General features: G+C 49.0%; 7 protein-coding genes across 7 annotated transcripts; 4 read left to right on the top strand and 3 right to left on the bottom strand.

Moving 5' to 3' along the window:
• Positions 1-305: 305 nt before the first annotated feature.
• Positions 306-1,031, top strand: N7471_000697 (NAD(P)-dependent oxidoreductase; the record flags this gene model as incomplete). Its single annotated transcript, XM_057273418.1, has 1 exon — positions 306-1,031. The coding sequence occupies one exon, from the start codon at positions 306-308 to the stop codon at positions 1,029-1,031; it is 726 nt and encodes a 241-aa protein (XP_057141597.1).
• A 2,081-nt stretch (positions 1,032-3,112) lies between these two features.
• N7471_000698 (uncharacterized protein) lies at positions 3,113-3,654 on the top strand (the record flags this gene model as incomplete). The annotated part of the gene is made up of 2 exons (XM_057273419.1): positions 3,113-3,300; positions 3,357-3,654. 2 exons carry the CDS (start codon positions 3,113-3,115, stop codon positions 3,652-3,654), a joined length of 486 nt encoding a protein of 161 aa, XP_057141598.1.
• A 761-nt stretch (positions 3,655-4,415) lies between these two features.
• On the bottom strand, positions 4,416-5,851 carry N7471_000699 (Amino acid transporter transmembrane; the record flags this gene model as incomplete). The annotated part of the gene is made up of 2 exons (XM_057273420.1): positions 4,416-5,622; positions 5,688-5,851. The coding sequence occupies 2 exons, from the start codon at positions 5,849-5,851 to the stop codon at positions 4,416-4,418; spliced, it is 1,371 nt and encodes a 456-aa protein (XP_057141599.1).
• Positions 5,852-7,458: 1,607 nt separating this feature from the next.
• Positions 7,459-9,246, top strand: N7471_000700 (Homeodomain; the record flags this gene model as incomplete). The annotated part of the gene is made up of 1 exon (XM_057273421.1): positions 7,459-9,246. The coding sequence occupies one exon, from the start codon at positions 7,459-7,461 to the stop codon at positions 9,244-9,246; it is 1,788 nt and encodes a 595-aa protein (XP_057141600.1).
• A 113-nt stretch (positions 9,247-9,359) lies between these two features.
• N7471_000701 (uncharacterized protein) lies at positions 9,360-10,394 on the bottom strand (the record flags this gene model as incomplete). Its single annotated transcript, XM_057273422.1, has 2 exons — positions 9,360-10,153; positions 10,265-10,394. The coding sequence occupies 2 exons, from the start codon at positions 10,392-10,394 to the stop codon at positions 9,360-9,362; spliced, it is 924 nt and encodes a 307-aa protein (XP_057141601.1).
• Positions 10,395-13,063: 2,669 nt separating this feature from the next.
• On the top strand, positions 13,064-14,242 carry N7471_000702 (tellurite-resistance/dicarboxylate transporter family protein; the record flags this gene model as incomplete). Its single annotated transcript, XM_057273423.1, has 1 exon — positions 13,064-14,242. One exon carries the CDS (start codon positions 13,064-13,066, stop codon positions 14,240-14,242), a length of 1,179 nt encoding a protein of 392 aa, XP_057141602.1.
• A 373-nt stretch (positions 14,243-14,615) lies between these two features.
• Positions 14,616-15,752, bottom strand: N7471_000703 (uncharacterized protein; the record flags this gene model as incomplete). Its single annotated transcript, XM_057273424.1, has 1 exon — positions 14,616-15,752. The coding sequence occupies one exon, from the start codon at positions 15,750-15,752 to the stop codon at positions 14,616-14,618; it is 1,137 nt and encodes a 378-aa protein (XP_057141603.1).
• Between the last annotated feature and the right edge of the window lie 1,585 nt (positions 15,753-17,337).

Here is a 17,337-nt window from a genome sequence, read left to right on the forward strand (position 1 = left end):
GTCTGACTCAGTACGGTAGATAGTGAGACAACCAACGAGAGAACCGCATTTCCGCCTCGATATGATAGGCTCGAGTTCGACCCCTCATTCTAATACGAGTCGCGAGAAAAGAGCGAGACCTGCTACGTGGGCTCGGATAGCTTTCGCTTTCTCTATAACGGGCTGTCAGCCAATATGTATATTATGAAGCCCATCGTCCCGTCCAAGGAACTTGAAAGAAGCCATCCACCTCGCCTCTACTATCTCTTGCATCAGAATACAACCTTCCAATACCTCGCTACTTGAGCAACCACAGCCCTTTGACAATGACCTCAAACACCAAGTCCGTTGCATTCTTTGGCGCCAGCACCGGCGTTGGCCTTGCTGCCCTCAAACGCACTCTCGCTGCCGGGCACAAATGCATCGCGCTATGTCGTGATCCCTCAAAACTCACAGCCGTCTTCCCTTCAGAGTCAACACCAAATCTGAAAGTCATCAAAGGCAATGCACACGATATCTCCGCCGTATCGCAGTGCCTCCAAACCGACGATGGCCGCATCGTCGATGTCATCGTGTCCACCATCGGTGCCAAGCCACGCGGAATCACTGTCGATGATCCGAACGTCTGCAAGAAAGGCGCGGCAACTATCCTAGATGCCCTCGCCCAGCTTCGAAGCACCGGCATAACCGGAACTCCGCACATAATCGCTTGCAGTACAGCGGGCTTCTCCCGCTTCGGCCGCGATGTTCCTATCGTTATGATACCCATCTATTACCTGTTTGTCAGCGTCCCCGGAGCAGACAAGGTAGTCATGGAAGACCGTTTCGCACAGAGCGGGGAAGCATTCACAATCATTCGTGCGAGCCACCTTGTTGATGGCGAGTCTAACAAGACTATCCGCGTGGGCATCGAGGATCCCAAGACTGGTCCGGAGTCCAGAGCTATTGGCTATACTATCTCCCGGGAGGATGCGGGGAGGTGGCTCGCTGAGAACCTTGTCTTGAAGACAGACGCAATGTACTTGAACAAGAATGTGACCGTTACATATTGATGGGGGGTGGTGCGGGAAACTGATGAACTAGCGGAGGAGTTTTCACTTGGGATTGTATAACTTGAGAATGACACATTGTAATTAACGGAATGCATCGCAGACTCTGATCTTCATACTGTCCATAGTCTTACGTTCATTATCTCCGGTGGTAGTGAGTCCGACCACGGCGTTTCAGAGGCAGTATAGTAGTGAAGAAGACAATCTCTTGTAAAGACATCACTCCGAAATTGGGCTTTTGTGGTGAATATAATAAAAAAACGTTACAAAATTGCACTTGAATGCATGTATATAATACCGAGTGCCTAATTAATGCAAATTCCTTTCCATACATACCGACATTCGTAACGCTACTGTATCAATTTACAGTGCACTACAAGATGAATATCGGAGGCCCCTTATATTTCGACCCCAATGTTAGTAGTAAATAGTAATAGTCTTTCTTTCTAATCAAAAATACTAAGATTAAATAAAGATTAAGAATCTTCAAAAATAAAAAATGTATGGCGCCACCCGGAATCGAACCGGGGCTAATAGAGAATTTTAGTTCTGAGATCGTGGTTCACCACAATCTATCGTCATACCACTAGACCATGGCACCTATTTGATGGAAATGGCACATTTCCTTACCTTATTAAGCTAACTCTCATCTTTCCCCTTAATTCCTATCCTAAATTGAATAAGGTATTTCTCGTATGCCAGATTGAATAGTTCAAATGTCCACTCGGAAATTTTATGATCAGACACCTTGGCGAGATAAATTCCTCAGGTGCGCAGCAAGCTCGTGTTCCGTATTCTCCTTAGCCATGCGATGTGATTTAATGCTGGATGTCTATGCATCCATGGATGTGGCTTTTCGGGGCAAGACCAACAGAAGCAGTGTTTGCGATCTGCAGCATTTTTCAGCATACGGAACAGCTCAACCTGTAGATCAGTGCCCACTCGCAGCTCAGCACGATCCCTTTGCAGTGGGGACACGGTCTACGCCACGCAAAGCAAAAGGCTATCGGATGCAATTCTCGGATTCATGGCGAAAAGCATTACAAAGTGCATGGGTATCTACGCGACTTTTGGTAGAAACTTTATATTAAATTTACGAAAGATTCGGGAAATCTCCATTGTATTTATATAATGTATTGGTAAATTTGTAACAGGCTAGGAATCCATGTTCGATATATCGTGCTGCTAGCGTAGGTTGTTCTCAAGATACGCAAAGTAAGTGCTCAATGGATTTACTTGCTTTCAATCGCAGATTCTGCTACGTAACCACACCTTCCCCTTAGGTACCTCCAAACACCCAAGTGAGGGTTAGTCAAAGCTCAAGTACGGGATAGGAAGCGGTGGAGTGTATTCACGATCAACCTACCTGCCTATATAGGTAAACCCTGGCCTGATAATGTATTTCATATGTATTCTCTTGGAGTGGAGACTGTCACAATAACAAAAACCAACCAGTTCCAATTCGGTTCGGTATTATTATTATACTACTACATGTATTATGCGTGCAGTAGCGGCTGGCAATATAAACCACTTGATCATGGTCACTCCATTGTGGACTACTTTCCTCTCTGTTTGACAAGAAATATCTCTTCTGATAGCAGGCCTCTTTTTTTCGTTTCCAGTCATGCTTATCCCGCCCAGTAATGAGCCAGGGAATGTCGACCTTGTCTCAATATTCAAGAAGCTGAATCCCTCATCGCCGGTCTTCTCAAAAATAACCCCATAGACTCATCAAGCCCGATCAGTCGCACACTCAACCTCGAAGGCATAGAAGCCATTCAACGCCTAGGGATCCCTAGCGAGTCACAAGATGTCCTCTCGGTCATACGTGAAGCTCTTTCGGTTTTCGACAATTGCATGCGTCTTGATCACCCGAAATGTTTTGCCTACATTCCGTCATGTCCTTCGCCTCTAGCGTATTTCGGGGATTTTCTGACCTCTATCTTCAACGTCAACGCAGCGATGTGGACTCTTGGTTCTGGGCCAACTACCATAGAGGTTTCTCTTATACGTTGGTTGGCCAATCAGGCGGGACTGCCTTCGTCTGCTGGGGATGATTTGTATCTGGTGGTTCGATGGCCAACATGACCGGCATCATTGCCTGTTTATTCACACTTCCACTTACGGGTTCTTTCCTAAAGGTGCTATCAAACATCGCTGAATTCTTTATTCGGACGGAGTACACTTCGATCGACACTGTCGGACTTTACCTGATGCCCGCTTCTGTGGGAGCTGCGGTCGGCTCAGTCTTGTGTGGATATCTGGTTCAAAGGTGAGTACAATCTGATACATTCGGATTGACGAGACGTACTAATTTAGCCATTACAGAACTGGAAGGTACAAGTCATTAGCTATTGCCAGTCATGGACTTAGCCTAATTGGTTTCATGTTGATGGCTTGCCGCTGGCCGCTAGCCCCGAGCCATTTTGGGCTTGTCCACTTATTTTGTGCTGCGGCTGGGATTGGTGGTCTCTTTTCTACTGCATTTGTCGGTATCTCAGCCGTAACACCACAGGAACATTCCCCGGCTGTGATAACTACCTACTACTTACTTGGCACAGCAACTCGGGATTATTCTCGGCGTCACAGAGGCAGCAACCGTTTGTCGACACAAGCTTCGGGATGAATTAGTACAACGACTTGGTACTGATATAGCGTCACTTCAGGTAAGGATCTTAAGGAAAAAATACTTTCAACTTGGGCATATGCTAACGCCCGGCCACTCATAGATCATAAATCAAGTACTGAGGGACGACCGATTTGCCCAATCTCTGCCAAGCAACTTACAAGAGATTATTATATCAAGCTATTTGAAGAGTTTCAAACTTATTCCAAGTACGTATCCCTCGCATAGACAAGACTCGAAGTTTGCTGACCATGTAGTTCTTTCTGTTTGCTCGATAACACTGGCCCTATCTCTAGTTCTCACCCTTCGGGAGAAACGCCTTCAATAATGTCTTCGAATCCGGGGAGGGGATTTTGTATGTATCAAGTTAATTATCCCAAGTATCCCCTTAGGCTACATAAAGGGTCTTATATTAGTAAGCGTTCGAACAGTCGCATCCAGGGTAGAACAATCGAGCAATGAAACTTGACCATGGACGTGACCTCTTCCATGTTGAGCAGTTTGTGGAGAGGCGAAGACCAGGCTGGAGACCTGATTATGTGGTAGGACTTGAGGAAATCGTCAATTTCTTCTGTAGTGAAGTTTACCTTTCTTAGTCTCAGGGGTATAATCTAGGTACAATTAGGACAGGCAAGCATTTTCAGGATAATTTAAATATATTATTTATATTCTAGAGCCAGCCAGTGCGCTCTTAGCATAATCTATATGCGGTATATATACAGTGCGCGTGATGTTAAAAAGATGAAGCAAGGTGAAACCATCTAAGTATCGGTGTTTGCGCAGGTGAAGCTGCTGCTGCCGGAGTTCTTGTTGATAGCTGTGCCAGAAGCATACAACCCAAGAACACATAGAATCAGACCGAAGCAGGCAATGCCGATGTTGAGAATGCTAAGGAAGATCTTGCGGGGAGAGGCGAACCACTCGCCGCGGTTGAGGTGGAGCCAGTAGATACCGGAGAGACCGTAGCTGAACCAGGAAGCGAAAAGAGCACTGATCAAACTGTTCAGGTCGCTGAAGACAGGAATAGCCTCGGAGATAATCCACGCAACGACCCAGCAAGCCACACCGAGACCAATCCAGAGACCGACGGAACGCTTGTTGCGCTGATGCATCAGATCCGACTTGGAGCAGAGGCGGAAGTAGATGTACTTCAAGCCGATATGGCCGTTGACGACACCGGCGCCGACAATGGTGGGGATAGCAATGCCGTAGGCAATCTTGCTCATCAGGGGCCCTGCGGATGTGAGGGCAGGGGAATGCACGTCTGTGCCAATGTAGAAGTAAATCACAACGGCGGCGGTCAGGTAAAGGGAGATCTCAAAGCCCTGAAGCATGAATAAGGACTTCTTGAAATCCTGGGGCGACTCCATCTCGGCGATCAAACCGAAGAAAGCGACGTGGGCGCAGTAAGCGAAGACGATGTTTGAAACAGCCTGGAATGCAGTGTACAGGTTGGTTTCAACGGTGGCGTGGATAACACGATCGGGGTGGCTTTGCACCCCCACGGAAACCATAGTGATCACGACAGCGCACGAGATACTGAGGAATGATGCAAACGAGATCCAGGTCATGCCTTTCATCGTACGGGGGATGGAAAGGGCGATTGAGATAACCATACCGACGACACTGAACACGACAGAGCAGGTCCCGTGGTTGGTAAGGGTATTCATCATGACGCGGAAGGTCAGGATGTGGCTGCCCATAACGAAAATACAGAATAGGAACTGGCCAGTACCGAAGAGCTCCCGGCCGAACTTGCCGAGCAAAATCTCGCCAGCATCACCCAGGTTTTGAATATGAGGGTACCGTTCGCGGAAGAGGCCAATATTGTAGCCAGTGTATGTTGCAAGAATCCCGAGGCCAATAATCAGGATGACACCAGGGACGAGGCCCAGGGTAGCGACGGCTGAGGGCAGTGACAACACACCCAGTGAAACTGACTCACAGATCATGAGTAAGCCGCATTGCCTGAAGACACCACACGTTAGCACGGTCGATAAGAGACTCTGTTCCTGATGATAGATGATACATACCACCACTTCAAGGTTTTATATTTAATCTCAGCGTACTCCTCGTTGCCAAAAGCATCGTGGACCTCACCAGCCTTGAGCTGGCCCTCCTCCTCGAATTGTGGCATATCCTTCCGCTCAGCGATCTTATCCTGATCATAGGCAGGTGGTGCTGTATTGACCTCCATTCTGTGTAGTTGAAAAAGCAGAGGAGTCAAGTGTTGAAGAAGATGGGCACAAAGGATAAGTTTACTCCTACGAGGAAAGAACAAACTTAAGTGGGAAATCTGGCCATCTTATTGTTTCCCCATTTTCTCGCGTGTCAACGGGAATTTTGGAATTTTGCCCCATACCTGGGTAGGAATAAATGGAAGGTTCCACAGAAATTCGATGCAACCCGACGAATTCACCAATGATTGTCTCAGTTCGGTCCGAATCCGGAGACCTGGCCAACGTCTGGCCAATGTCAATGCCGGATTAGCCTTGCTGACTCATTCTAATTGGTGATGGAAATTGATCGCAAAAGCTAATTCTGCCCCAGTCCATCCCCAGTCCCACCCGGTACCACCTTGTAGCGCACATTGCCTGATCGTTGACACATAGCTACAGTGGCGATCACCATTCCCATTTTAAGGTTTATTATTTGTTGGGGAAACTTGTAAAAGATTGTGTACATATTTAGGTGTCTAGGTAGGTATTGAGTGTAAAAAATTGTGGCTTTTATTTTTATATCGGATAGCCTTTTTTCCCGAGCCTAGTTTCTTCACCGGGACTCGGCTTCATTCCGGGTTCTCACGAATAAATTTGCCTTCTCACCGAGTGGCGATTCAAAAGTGCCCCACCCGAACCACGGAGAAGAGGTCAAACTCCGGTGTGTCCCACCTGTGGATTCGAATTATGCGCCTAGTTATTTGCCTACATATCTACCCCAGGTCTCATATCTTCCTCTACTCCCGTTGATGCCATATCAACCTCTATGCCTCTTCCAATTCGCCTGTTTATCCCCCAGACTATAGATTTCAATCAGTATCCTGCCTAATACGTGATAGTTCCAATTATACGTGGACCCAGCCTTATTTTTTTGGTCTTGTAACACCATAAGATAAGCTTAATTCCGATAAGCAACGTGGCTGCCAGATTGATTTCCGTAGAAATTGATTGATTGAGTCTCTAGGGAACATACAGGCTCTGTCTCGGACCAGGACATTGACCTTGCTTCCATCTAGACATGGCCTGCCACCTCTTCGAAGATTGTTCAATTGAGGTATCAAGTAAATAGTTATTGGTACAAGGATGATCTCAGCCCTGGAGCCGACTTCGGAAACTCTTAATTACCCCGACCTTATCGTGCATAATCTGAGACTGCTTCGAGGATTTTACGGAGACCGATACGGAGAAATCGGCAAGGAGACTCTGGGGAAGGTCTAGTAGGCGCAGCGAACACGAGGTCACAGACCTCGAGATTCATTGCGGATCTACCTAACCTTGGATGCTCCCGAGATCGGCCCACGCGCTCCGGGGGCAGTGAAAGCTTAGGTAATGGCATACATGTATCTTGCCTGGCGCGGCTGGTGTGTACCTGCCGTTTTTGGACTAGTGTGGCGAGGAACATTTTTTGGCCCAATATGGATTAGCGCGGACTTCGTCCGCCACCCATCGATAACGGCAAATTAACGGCGAGGCAGAACGCGACGGGGTCTAGCCAAGCTACTCGTGGATTTTGGACTATAATCTCGATATACAAGAAAGGGCTCACTATATACCGCGCGGGCAACTCTGTCCATCGCTATATGGCATGACTCCGCAGCCGCCATCCATCAACCCTTCATCATGGCAGCCATTGCCGCAGCCTCTATCAGATATAGAGCTGGAGGGCATGCTGGATGCAAATGAGCCAACCCAATGGATGCAAGAGAGCCATTCTTTTGATACAAATACTGACTACGAATTTCAACCATTTCCCTCAGACATCAGTGATCTGGAATGGTCGCAGTGGACAAATCATGAGTCACACGTCATACCCACCGCCGATGCACAACCTGGACATCAAGACCGTGAAGAATTGAAGGCTTCAGAAATTCTATATGATTCTGCTCCGCCTTTAGCAGGAGAATATTTTGACCCATCCTTGCCGCAACCAAGTCTCACCAATGTCTCACAGTGGCTTGATGGGGCATATCGTCCCCCTGTATCATGTGCCCATTGTCGCAGGCATCGGCTGCAATGTCTGATAATCCGCACTGCGCCTGCCAATCCAAATCCCAGAAACTCCTGCTCAAGCTGCGTGGCCCTTTTTCGAGAATGCAGCCTAGCAAAGGGAGAGAAACGCCTCCCGTCGGGCTTTGAAACTTTCTCTCCAGTCTTGGGTCATCTCCACGGTGTGCCGGAAGATGGAAACCCATTGCCCGCTACAACTATGGAAAATAGCGATGAACGAAAAGAGCCCAAACAGTTTCTCAGAAAAGGAGCTAGAGTTCTCCGCGAGTGGTTCTATCAAAATCAAGAATATCCTTATCCAACTGATGCACAAAAGAATCAGCTGGCCGATGAGACTGGCTTCTCCCAAAAGCGCATATCAACCTGGTTTGCAAACGCGCGCCGCCGCCAAAAGCAAAAGATCCAGACTGCGGGACTTTCTTCAACATCCCGTACCCGCTCAGGCTCCCCCATGGTCACCAGCACGCTGTCTTCCCTGACACCCATGGAGCGATGGCAGGCTTCCCCGCCAGAAGATGAACCTGTTCCAGAAGCGGCAATTCAAAATGCCATTGCCTCTGGCTCGATAGAGTCGGATGACAGCATTGACCCGTTCCAGTTCGATGGGTCTGCCATGGATTTCTTCAATTTCGACCAGAGCTCGTCACATTTGGCGTCCTCGGTATCCAGCATTGGAAGCAAGGCATCTGAAACATCTGGTAGTGCCTCTTCAGCATGGAGTTATCATTCCTCAGCAGACACGGGGCTGCCATTCCCACTGCTCCCCAAGCAAACCAAACCCAAACGCATTCGAGGGCGGCAACGACCCCCAGCAGTCGAATATCATTACCAGTGCACATTCTGTACGCAGTCTTTCAAGAAGAAACACGATTGGGCCCGCCACGAGAAAAGTGTCCATCTCACCCTTGACTCCTGGGTCTGCACTCCAAATCTCAACGACGTCCAACAAGCGTTCGAACTCCAGTTTTCTGAATGCCCCTTCTGCGACGTCCTTTTCCCAACGCCCGCCCATTGGGAAGAGCATGAATTCCGAGTATGTGCCGACAAGCCTGCTCAGGCGCGTTCATTCAGTCGAAAGGATTATCTATGGCAGCATCTGCGCAAGTTCCACAGTTGCACGAAGGTCCCCGTGGCTGACCTCGAAGCCTGGCGCGGATCGGGCGCCAATGTCGAAAGCCGCTGTGGATTCTGTGGATGTTCACTTTCCACCTGGTCAGCTCGGGCAGAGCATCTGGCGGGTCATTTCAAGAAAGGGTCTCGTATGGATCAATGGGAAGGTGATTGGGGTCTGGATGCATCTGCTTTGAGTGTTTTACGCAACGCGATCCCACCGTCCCAGCGGGCCGTCGTAAACATGTCTGTTTAGCCTCTATCAAAAGTTGTATACGAATAATGAAATAATAATCACATAATACATGCCATTGAAAATGCTCATATCGTGCTGATCGTTAACGAAGCTAAATACTCAAGCTACCCTAGTCATGCCGTAGTCTGCCATGCGCCATTGTACCAAGTCCCCATGCCCAACATGAACAGCAGGAGACTACCATCCCTCACGACATCTCTGAAAAGCTGCACTGCCATTCCCATACCACCAGACTTCCCACCAAGCAACACCTTACTCCCAGTCAACAGCAACTCTCCTGTCACAAAAATCGCAAAGGGGTTCTGTGCCGTCGCAGGCTTTGGCGGGGGACTACCGAACAACGCAACCGAAGTCCCAATAATAAATAGCAGGTAAACAGCAACCGCCAAAGCAAAGACAGTGTGCAGAGTCTTCCAAATCCGAGCGCGCTTCTGCTCCGCCTCTGTTGGCGGCGTCGCTCCACCCAGCATATTGGCGATGAAAGGCGGGACGCCGAGCATTGATGCGATAGCAGCGGGCGAGAATCCAGGTGCCGGTTGGTTGCCTGCGCCGGCTGGAGGTGCTCCTGCTGGGGCATTGGGGTCACCGCCGGGTATAGCACCCATGAGAGAGTTCAGGAGTTTGATGGTGGGGTCTTCGGCGTCGCTGGGCGGCTGGCCCTGTCCTTGGTCCTGTCCGGATTGTCTCAACATCGCGCGGAATGCTTCTTGCTGTGCCTGAAGGCTATTTGGCGCTTGTGGGTCGGGATGCACGCCCTGGCCTGGTTCCGGTGCGGATTGTCGGAGCATCGAGAAAAACGCTTCCTGCTGGGCGCGGATCGCTTCTGGTGACTGCATGTCTGGTTGAGGCGAGGGAGATGCGGAGATTGCGCGCTGAGGTCGAGGGGATGGGGAGGCTTCTTCACGGTCTGTTGTAGTTGACTTCAGTTAGTATTGCTTGTACTAGCGTGGCTAATGAGGCGGCATGTCGGCATTGCTATCGGGAGCTAGACACGGGGGATGCAGTTCTCATTTCGTACCAGGTTGTGGTGTGCGTCCACTGAGACTGGTGATCTTGTCCAGGCGCGCTGAGCCTCCTTCCTTGATCTTTGCCTCGCGGCGCTCACGGCGCACTCGGGCGGATCGCTGTGCTGGTGATTCGTCTGCCATCGTTGCGGGATCTTCAAGAAAAGATATCAGAGTTGCTGCAAATTTGGAAACAACGAGATGGGTGTGCTAGCTAGTAGCGGTAATAAGTGGGATGTCGTCTGGCGAAGGTGGCCGATCTGGATGTTGCCGATCGGCCCTGGCTGTGTAGTCCCGTGGCGATAAGAACACCAGCCACAACACTTCCTCTACACGAATCAACGACCATGTTCACGGGTCTGGCTGTCTCCTTTGAAATCTTTATACTGTCAAGCAATGCGTTCTTTAAATCTGTATTCTGCCCTGCCTTGACGATCCCTTTACTGGGGTATCAGGTTGATGGTTACACAATATCAAGCATGCACAAGGAACATTGCTAGATACACAAACTAAGCCAGAAACGCAAGTACCTCTTTCGCCACGCGATCAAGATCGAAGTTGTCCGGGTGCATCATCTGGTTATAAGCCAAGGTTCTAATCAGCCTCAGCCAGCTCCGTGCATCGTCGAAGTGGACACCGACATGGCCTTTAGTCGGGGGACTCATTAGACACACCAGCTTGTTGTCTTCCATGGCCTCTCCGTCACGGGCAGCACGATATCTTCTCAGTGATCCGCCAGTGCTTGATCGGCTATTTCTACGTCGACCACGTCCATGACGAGTTCCTGCCTGGCTAGATGTTCTAGCAATTGGCCAACTCGTTGCATCTAGTCTGCCTACTAGGCAATAGTGGCTATTACCTGGTCTTTGAGATATGGAGGCCCACAGCCTTCAAGGGCGAGCTGAAAGGCAGTTGCAAGGGTGCAAGTGGTCGAGCGCACTCTTTGGTGGCCCGAGGTCTTTTAGGTAGTTCGCTATAACGATTGGTGCAGAATCAGATGGAAAATCTTGGTACAAACAGTCGACACAAAATCGATCTTCCTCCTTGGAATAAGCCATCTTCTTTGGGAGAAGGCTGGTGGGCCTCAGGACTGCTGTCAGCTTATCAGTCTTTCCTAGAGCCTGGTGATTTCAGATTGAAGGCTCTGGTCTTACCTTCGATTATCAAGGAACAGCCCTGCTCCTAGAGCACCCACAGTTCCCAGGAACAGATATGGTGATCCTGGGGACTGGTGTTACGCGTTGCTAACTGGTCACGGTTAGTGGTTAGACAGTTGGTGATCGTACCTTGTTATTGTTATCGACCACTAAATAAACAGGCCTCCTGATTCTGAGTGTGACGCATTAATTATTTCTCCGGGCATTGGAGCGTGACTTGGATATTGGGGTCGAAATTCCAGGATGTAGTTATAAGACCGGTATTATATAATCAACTCTACCCCTTGTGTCTTTTTCGGACATTGAGAGTATCACCTTTTTTTGGTATGTCGGAAATTCGAGTTGTGGTCCCTATAAAGTAATGAGTCCCATCCAACTGATTTGATTCTTCTGGCAAGCTCGCGTTCTCTCGGACCCGTCCATTTACACGTACTATACTGATTCCTCGGTGTCTTCTCTCGCCTTTCCCATCCTCATCTTCGTCACGAAGTCATGCTCACTCGGTTGCGTCTCAGGCTGCCGAGTCGTATCCCAGTGAACTATCACCACACTCAAACCACAAATTTCCGAACAAAACAAGATGCTGTTCCTCGTGGTACAACTCCGAGGCCGATGGCCCGAAAACATCAGAGACCCATTGCATCACTATTTGATTGGTTTTCACACTCTCAAAGCCGACGACCATACATTACCCAACTGTGCCTTACACCGCTGATATTTTGTCTTGGTGACTTTTCAGCACAAATGATAGGAGATGATGATTTCGACTATCATCGCTCGCTGCGGAGTGTCATCATCGGTCTTGTTATCGCGATTCCTAGTCACGAATGGTTCCTGTTCTTAGGCCGGCGGTTCAATTACAGCTCATCCTCTCTGTCTTTGGGGGCGAAGGTAGCTGCCAACCAAACCTTTTACACTCCGATGTTCAATGTCTATTTTTTCGCGTTTCATGGACTCCTCGCCGGGGAGGGGCTTTGGGGTGCAATTGAAAGAGTGAAAAATACAGCATCTATAAGTATTCCCAGAAGCTTTCTGTATTGGCCTTTGGTGACGGCATTCAACTTTTCATATATCAAACCCCAGTCTCGATCGATTGTGACATCGATATTCTCTGTTTTTTGGCAATCATACTTAAGTTGGTTGAATAGTTCTGCTGGAGAGGGAAAAGGAAAGCCCATATGCAATTCTGGGTCACCTGAGGAACGGAAAGGATAGACTTGACCTAGAAGGCTGGGTTCAATTATAGGACCGAACCGTTGAGGAACACTAATTTCTATGTACTTAGCAGTGATCGTGATCTTCAGCACTATTTATTCCCTGTATTACTATTACTAGGCTGCATCTTAAAATCTTAGTTAGGAATACTTGGAGTAGAATAATCTCATAGCACTTCTTTAATTGCCTAACTAATAATACCCTAAATTTTAATAGAAACTGCTGGTGTAAATTCAAGCCGGCTGGACCCCGCGTGTTTTGTAATGGTATCTATACTAGTTAGTACGGAGTACACTCCCCTACATACATGTAGCTACCCCTCGCGAGCTTTTTCTACCCCCAGCCATCTGCAACCTCGTACCTCTTTGTTTCTTTTCATTCTTCGGAAATCAGCCATTTCCGCTCAGTTAAGACCCTGCCTTTAGTCCCTACGGAGTCACTATGCCAGACGAAGAGCAGCATGAAGCCTCAACGAGGAACGCCGCTCGACCTGACAATGCGGAACCCAAAGACGAAAGCGCCGCCGAGGAGGTCCGACTGCTCGATCGCTTCACATGGGCTAACTTCACCTGCACTCAGTCTACCGGCGGCGTGGCCATTCTCCTGTCCGAAACCCCCCATCAATTTCGCGGGCTGCAGACCGCCGGTGTCGTAGTCTTCATCCTCAACCTAGTTCTGTTCGTCCTCTTCACCACAGCCATTATCTGTCGGTTCGTACAGAGACCTTCCAACTTCCGCAAATCCGTCACGAAACCCCCGGAAGCCTACTTCACAGGCTCTCTATGGCTCTCGATGGCGACCATCATCATATGCATGCAGCGTTTCGCTGTTCCTCACGCCGGTCCTTGGGTCATTGTCGCCGTCCGCGTTCTCTTCTGGACCTATGCTGCTATCACCCTGGTGTATAACATCGTCGTCTTCGTCGTCATGTTTGTCGTTTGCCCCCTCGAGCCTGGCACCATGAGCCCACCAATGTTTCTGATGATTTTTAACGCCATGCTGACCGGCACTGTCGCGTCGTCTATTGCAGCATATCAGCCTCTCTCACAACGAATGGCCATCATCGTTGCCGGCATTGCTTTTCAGGGTCTTGGGTGGATGTTGTGCATTTTGTTTCTTCAGCTCTTCGTGGGCAACATGCTTATCAATGGTTTAGGCCCGGCAAACCAGAGACCCGGACTCTTCATATCCGTAGGTTCATCAGGATACACCATTGTGGCTCTCCTTGGGTGCGCCAAGGCGATCCCCGACGAATACGGATACTTTGCGAAGCACCCTACTGCTTCAGAAACCCTGAACGTCGTGGCATTGTGGATAGGTATATTCCTTTGGCTCTTCACATTCTGGCTTTTCGCGATTGCGCTGGTCGCTCAGTTGCCCATTATGATTCCCAAATGCGGCAATAGTATGTCGCAGCCACAGATGAGTTTCACACTTCCTTGGTGGGCCATTATCTTTCCCAATGTTGGCTTCACAATTGCCACGATTCGCATTGGCGAGGAGCTGGAATCCAATGCCATAGCTTGGGTGGCAACAGTCATGACTATGCTAGTCTTTGCGGCATGGCTCATGGACTTATTCCTGCATCTGAAGTCTATATTTCAAAGGCGTATCATGTAACAAATGTTGGTAAATAGACAATACATTTCGTGCCAGAGTACCTTAATGCTTAATGCTCCAGATCAGGCCAAATGATCGTATATGATTTGCTATTACGGTGGCGATCAGTGGGCGAATTTTACGCGAGGTCGCACAGGAGAGCATCTCCTAATAAACAGCCCGGGCTGGGACAATAGAAACTTGAATATGGACTCATTTCAGAATAATCGTAATGTAAGATAACTAGAATTTCCATCCGAAACATAGTAGCATTTCCCCTTGTTGAAGAGAGAGACCAGCGCAAATAGGATTTCCCCTTTGTTGAATAGAGAGAAACTGTTTAGTATCCATTCACCTGCAATCCTACTGGCTCGTTTAGGTTGTCACCAGCCTTCTAGGACTCGAGAACCGAAGGGATATCGATACACTTGGGGAACAGCTCGATCGAGCGCTGGCTCCACCAAGGGTTCTTCGCGGCGATCGAGATCAAGTCTCTCCCCTCCACGTCGGAGTATTTCCCTAGGTAATACGCAACATAAATTGTAAAAAAGTGCGTAAAGAAGAACTTTTTGAAGAAGTTGTCCTGGTTAAGCTCGATTTTGACAAACTCGATGTTACAGTTCTGAGGGACTTCCTTGCTACCGAACAGCCCTTCCAGGGTCTGGATCTTATTCCGCGTGTAGTCGTCGGCATTGGAGTCGCAGAAGGTGACGATGGCCTGCTTGTTGGCCGGGTCGGAATAGGCAGCCACTTCGGTGTGGGAGAATTCGTGCAGGAGGTTTCTGTGAGTCGGAACCATGGCGATTTCGTTGAAAAACATGGTTGTCTGCTTGAGGAGGGTGACGTACCAGTCCGCCGTGCTCAGCAGGACGATCCGGCTCCCCCTCAGCTTCTCGGCAATGGCCTTTGCTCGCTTGAGGGTTCCCTCATGGAACTCGGCTTTCAGGAACTTGACCGAGTCCTCGAGCTCGGATTGGTATGAGGACTTTGTGATCTTCAGCTTGTGGAAGAGATCGAGGAATATCGAGAAGAACTGCTGAACGTGATAGAGGGGGTATTCCCGGTCGGCATGCCTTAGCTTATACTGGATCAACGAGGTGCCGTGCTCCTGGCACAGAGCGGCAATCTTCCCGCCTCCAGATAGAACGATCAGGTTTCTGTTTCCTGTCATCTTTCGCATGGTCTCGAAGAACAGGCACGGCTCCACCGACCAGCCGCTGTAGCAGACGATGATCGTCAGAGTGGAGTCATCTTTCAAGGTATCTCTGTCGATAAACCAGTCGCTGTCGTAGTCGTTAACAACCTGGACGTGTATCGGGATGCGCTCCGTTAAAAAGAAGCCCTTGACGATGTCGGACACCACCGAGGAGCATCCCATCCCATAGAAGACAATCCTCTTGAACTGGCCGGACTCGATCTTAATACGCAGACTGTTGTCCAGTCCACCTAGGTCGTACTCGTGGCCCCAGAGTATGCTTTCGAAGAGAGGATCGCCGAGCATTTGCTCGAGACGCTCTAGGCGTGGCTGCATTACTGCTTCTTGCTTCTGCAACATGGCTTTGAATGAGAAAAGCCCAAGGCAAGGAACGGCTTCTCAGTGGTATATAGCAGGTTATAAAATTTTAGCCTGGGTCTGTAGTCGAAAAAATTGCACCTTGTACAGCGGATATAGCAGTATAGCGATGTAGGAGAGAGATCAGGAACTTGAATTCTCAATAAGGAGTCTATCTGGGGTTCTCATACAATTATATAGGCATATTTGATCTACCGCCTCATTTTCAATGAGCCGTAGTCTGCCTGATTCAGAACGTGCCGGTGGCCACGGAGTTCACATGCGTGTGTTAATGGTATTTTTGGGAGGATGCAAGGCTTCTCCTAGGCACGTCAAAGCCAAGCTCTTGGTAAAGCTGTCATCACCCATCCGCCGCTTGCGAGAAACAAGTTTCAGAGCATGGGCCCTTCTTTGCCATTGCTCGCACCCTCGACCAATCGGTCTCTACTATCTCGACTGGCCTCGCTATTACGATGACCACGCACCGGGAATATCGCCGACTTCCACATCCAGCCCCTCGAGCCGTACCGCCAATACTACCCCGGTGATATCGTGAAGGGTCTCGTGATACTAACTGTCGTCAAGCCTGTACGTATCACGCATATTACCATTGCTCTACATGGCTTTTCCTGCATATTCAAGAGCCCTAGTGCTCGCTTGACCGTGCAATAATTTCCTCCCCCTCTCGACCAAATTTCCTCATACGAGGCCATGCATATCTACCTATTTAAGGGACCAATGGATAAATATCTCATAAAAAATAACGGTGTATTCTGCTATACTATGCCGCCACATCCGAACCCCGCATATTCCCCGCCCAACTCTTACACGGCACGTAATATGGAGTGAAGAAATGTAATTACTTGCAGGAAGCGGGATGGAATGCACCTGTCAGAAGGACGAACCCTGGGGCAACCGTTGTTGCCCAGGATCCTAATTTTAGTTGGACTCGGCAAGGCTGATTTGAAGAGCATTTGACCATTTTGTTCCAACTCATCAACTCATAACATCCACTGTTTCAATGTTCAGCGTTCGCCCCTTATCCGATCTCTGCACGAAATTTCAGGTACTCCGTACATAAAGTACATAAAGAACGCAAAGCTAAGGGCCCTAAATAGCTAGCCAGAGCATGGATCGCCCGGCTAGCTACGGGCATATCTGCCTGCCTACATGATAGACTAATAGAAATCTATCCTTGTCGCCAGCTGTCATGCATATCTATCTATTTAAGGGACCAATAGATAAATATCTCATAAAAATAACTGTGTATTCTGCTATACTATGCCGCCACATCCGAACCCCGCATATTCCCCGCCCGGCGCCCTATGACGGCAACCCACTACCGTTATTCCGGGCCAATCACGCATGCAGGCGGACAGCGCTAGTGGCGATATTAGCTCCACCCTGGCCCGTGCCGCCCGAGGAACAGACAGCGCCACCCCCTGCCATGTATCTGTGGGGCCAGCCTTCTATGTCACCCCACTATATTGATCGGATCACGCTCGGATACCCTCTTCCTTGCAGAATAAACATAGTCAGACGTAATACCATTGTCTGTTTTAGA

This window comes from Penicillium samsonianum, assembly GCF_028829775.1.
Source record: "Penicillium samsonianum strain IBT 33392 chromosome Unknown utg000001l_segment0_segment0, whole genome shotgun sequence".
In the NCBI taxonomy this organism is placed as follows: Eukaryota; Fungi; Ascomycota; class Eurotiomycetes; order Eurotiales; family Aspergillaceae; genus Penicillium; species Penicillium samsonianum.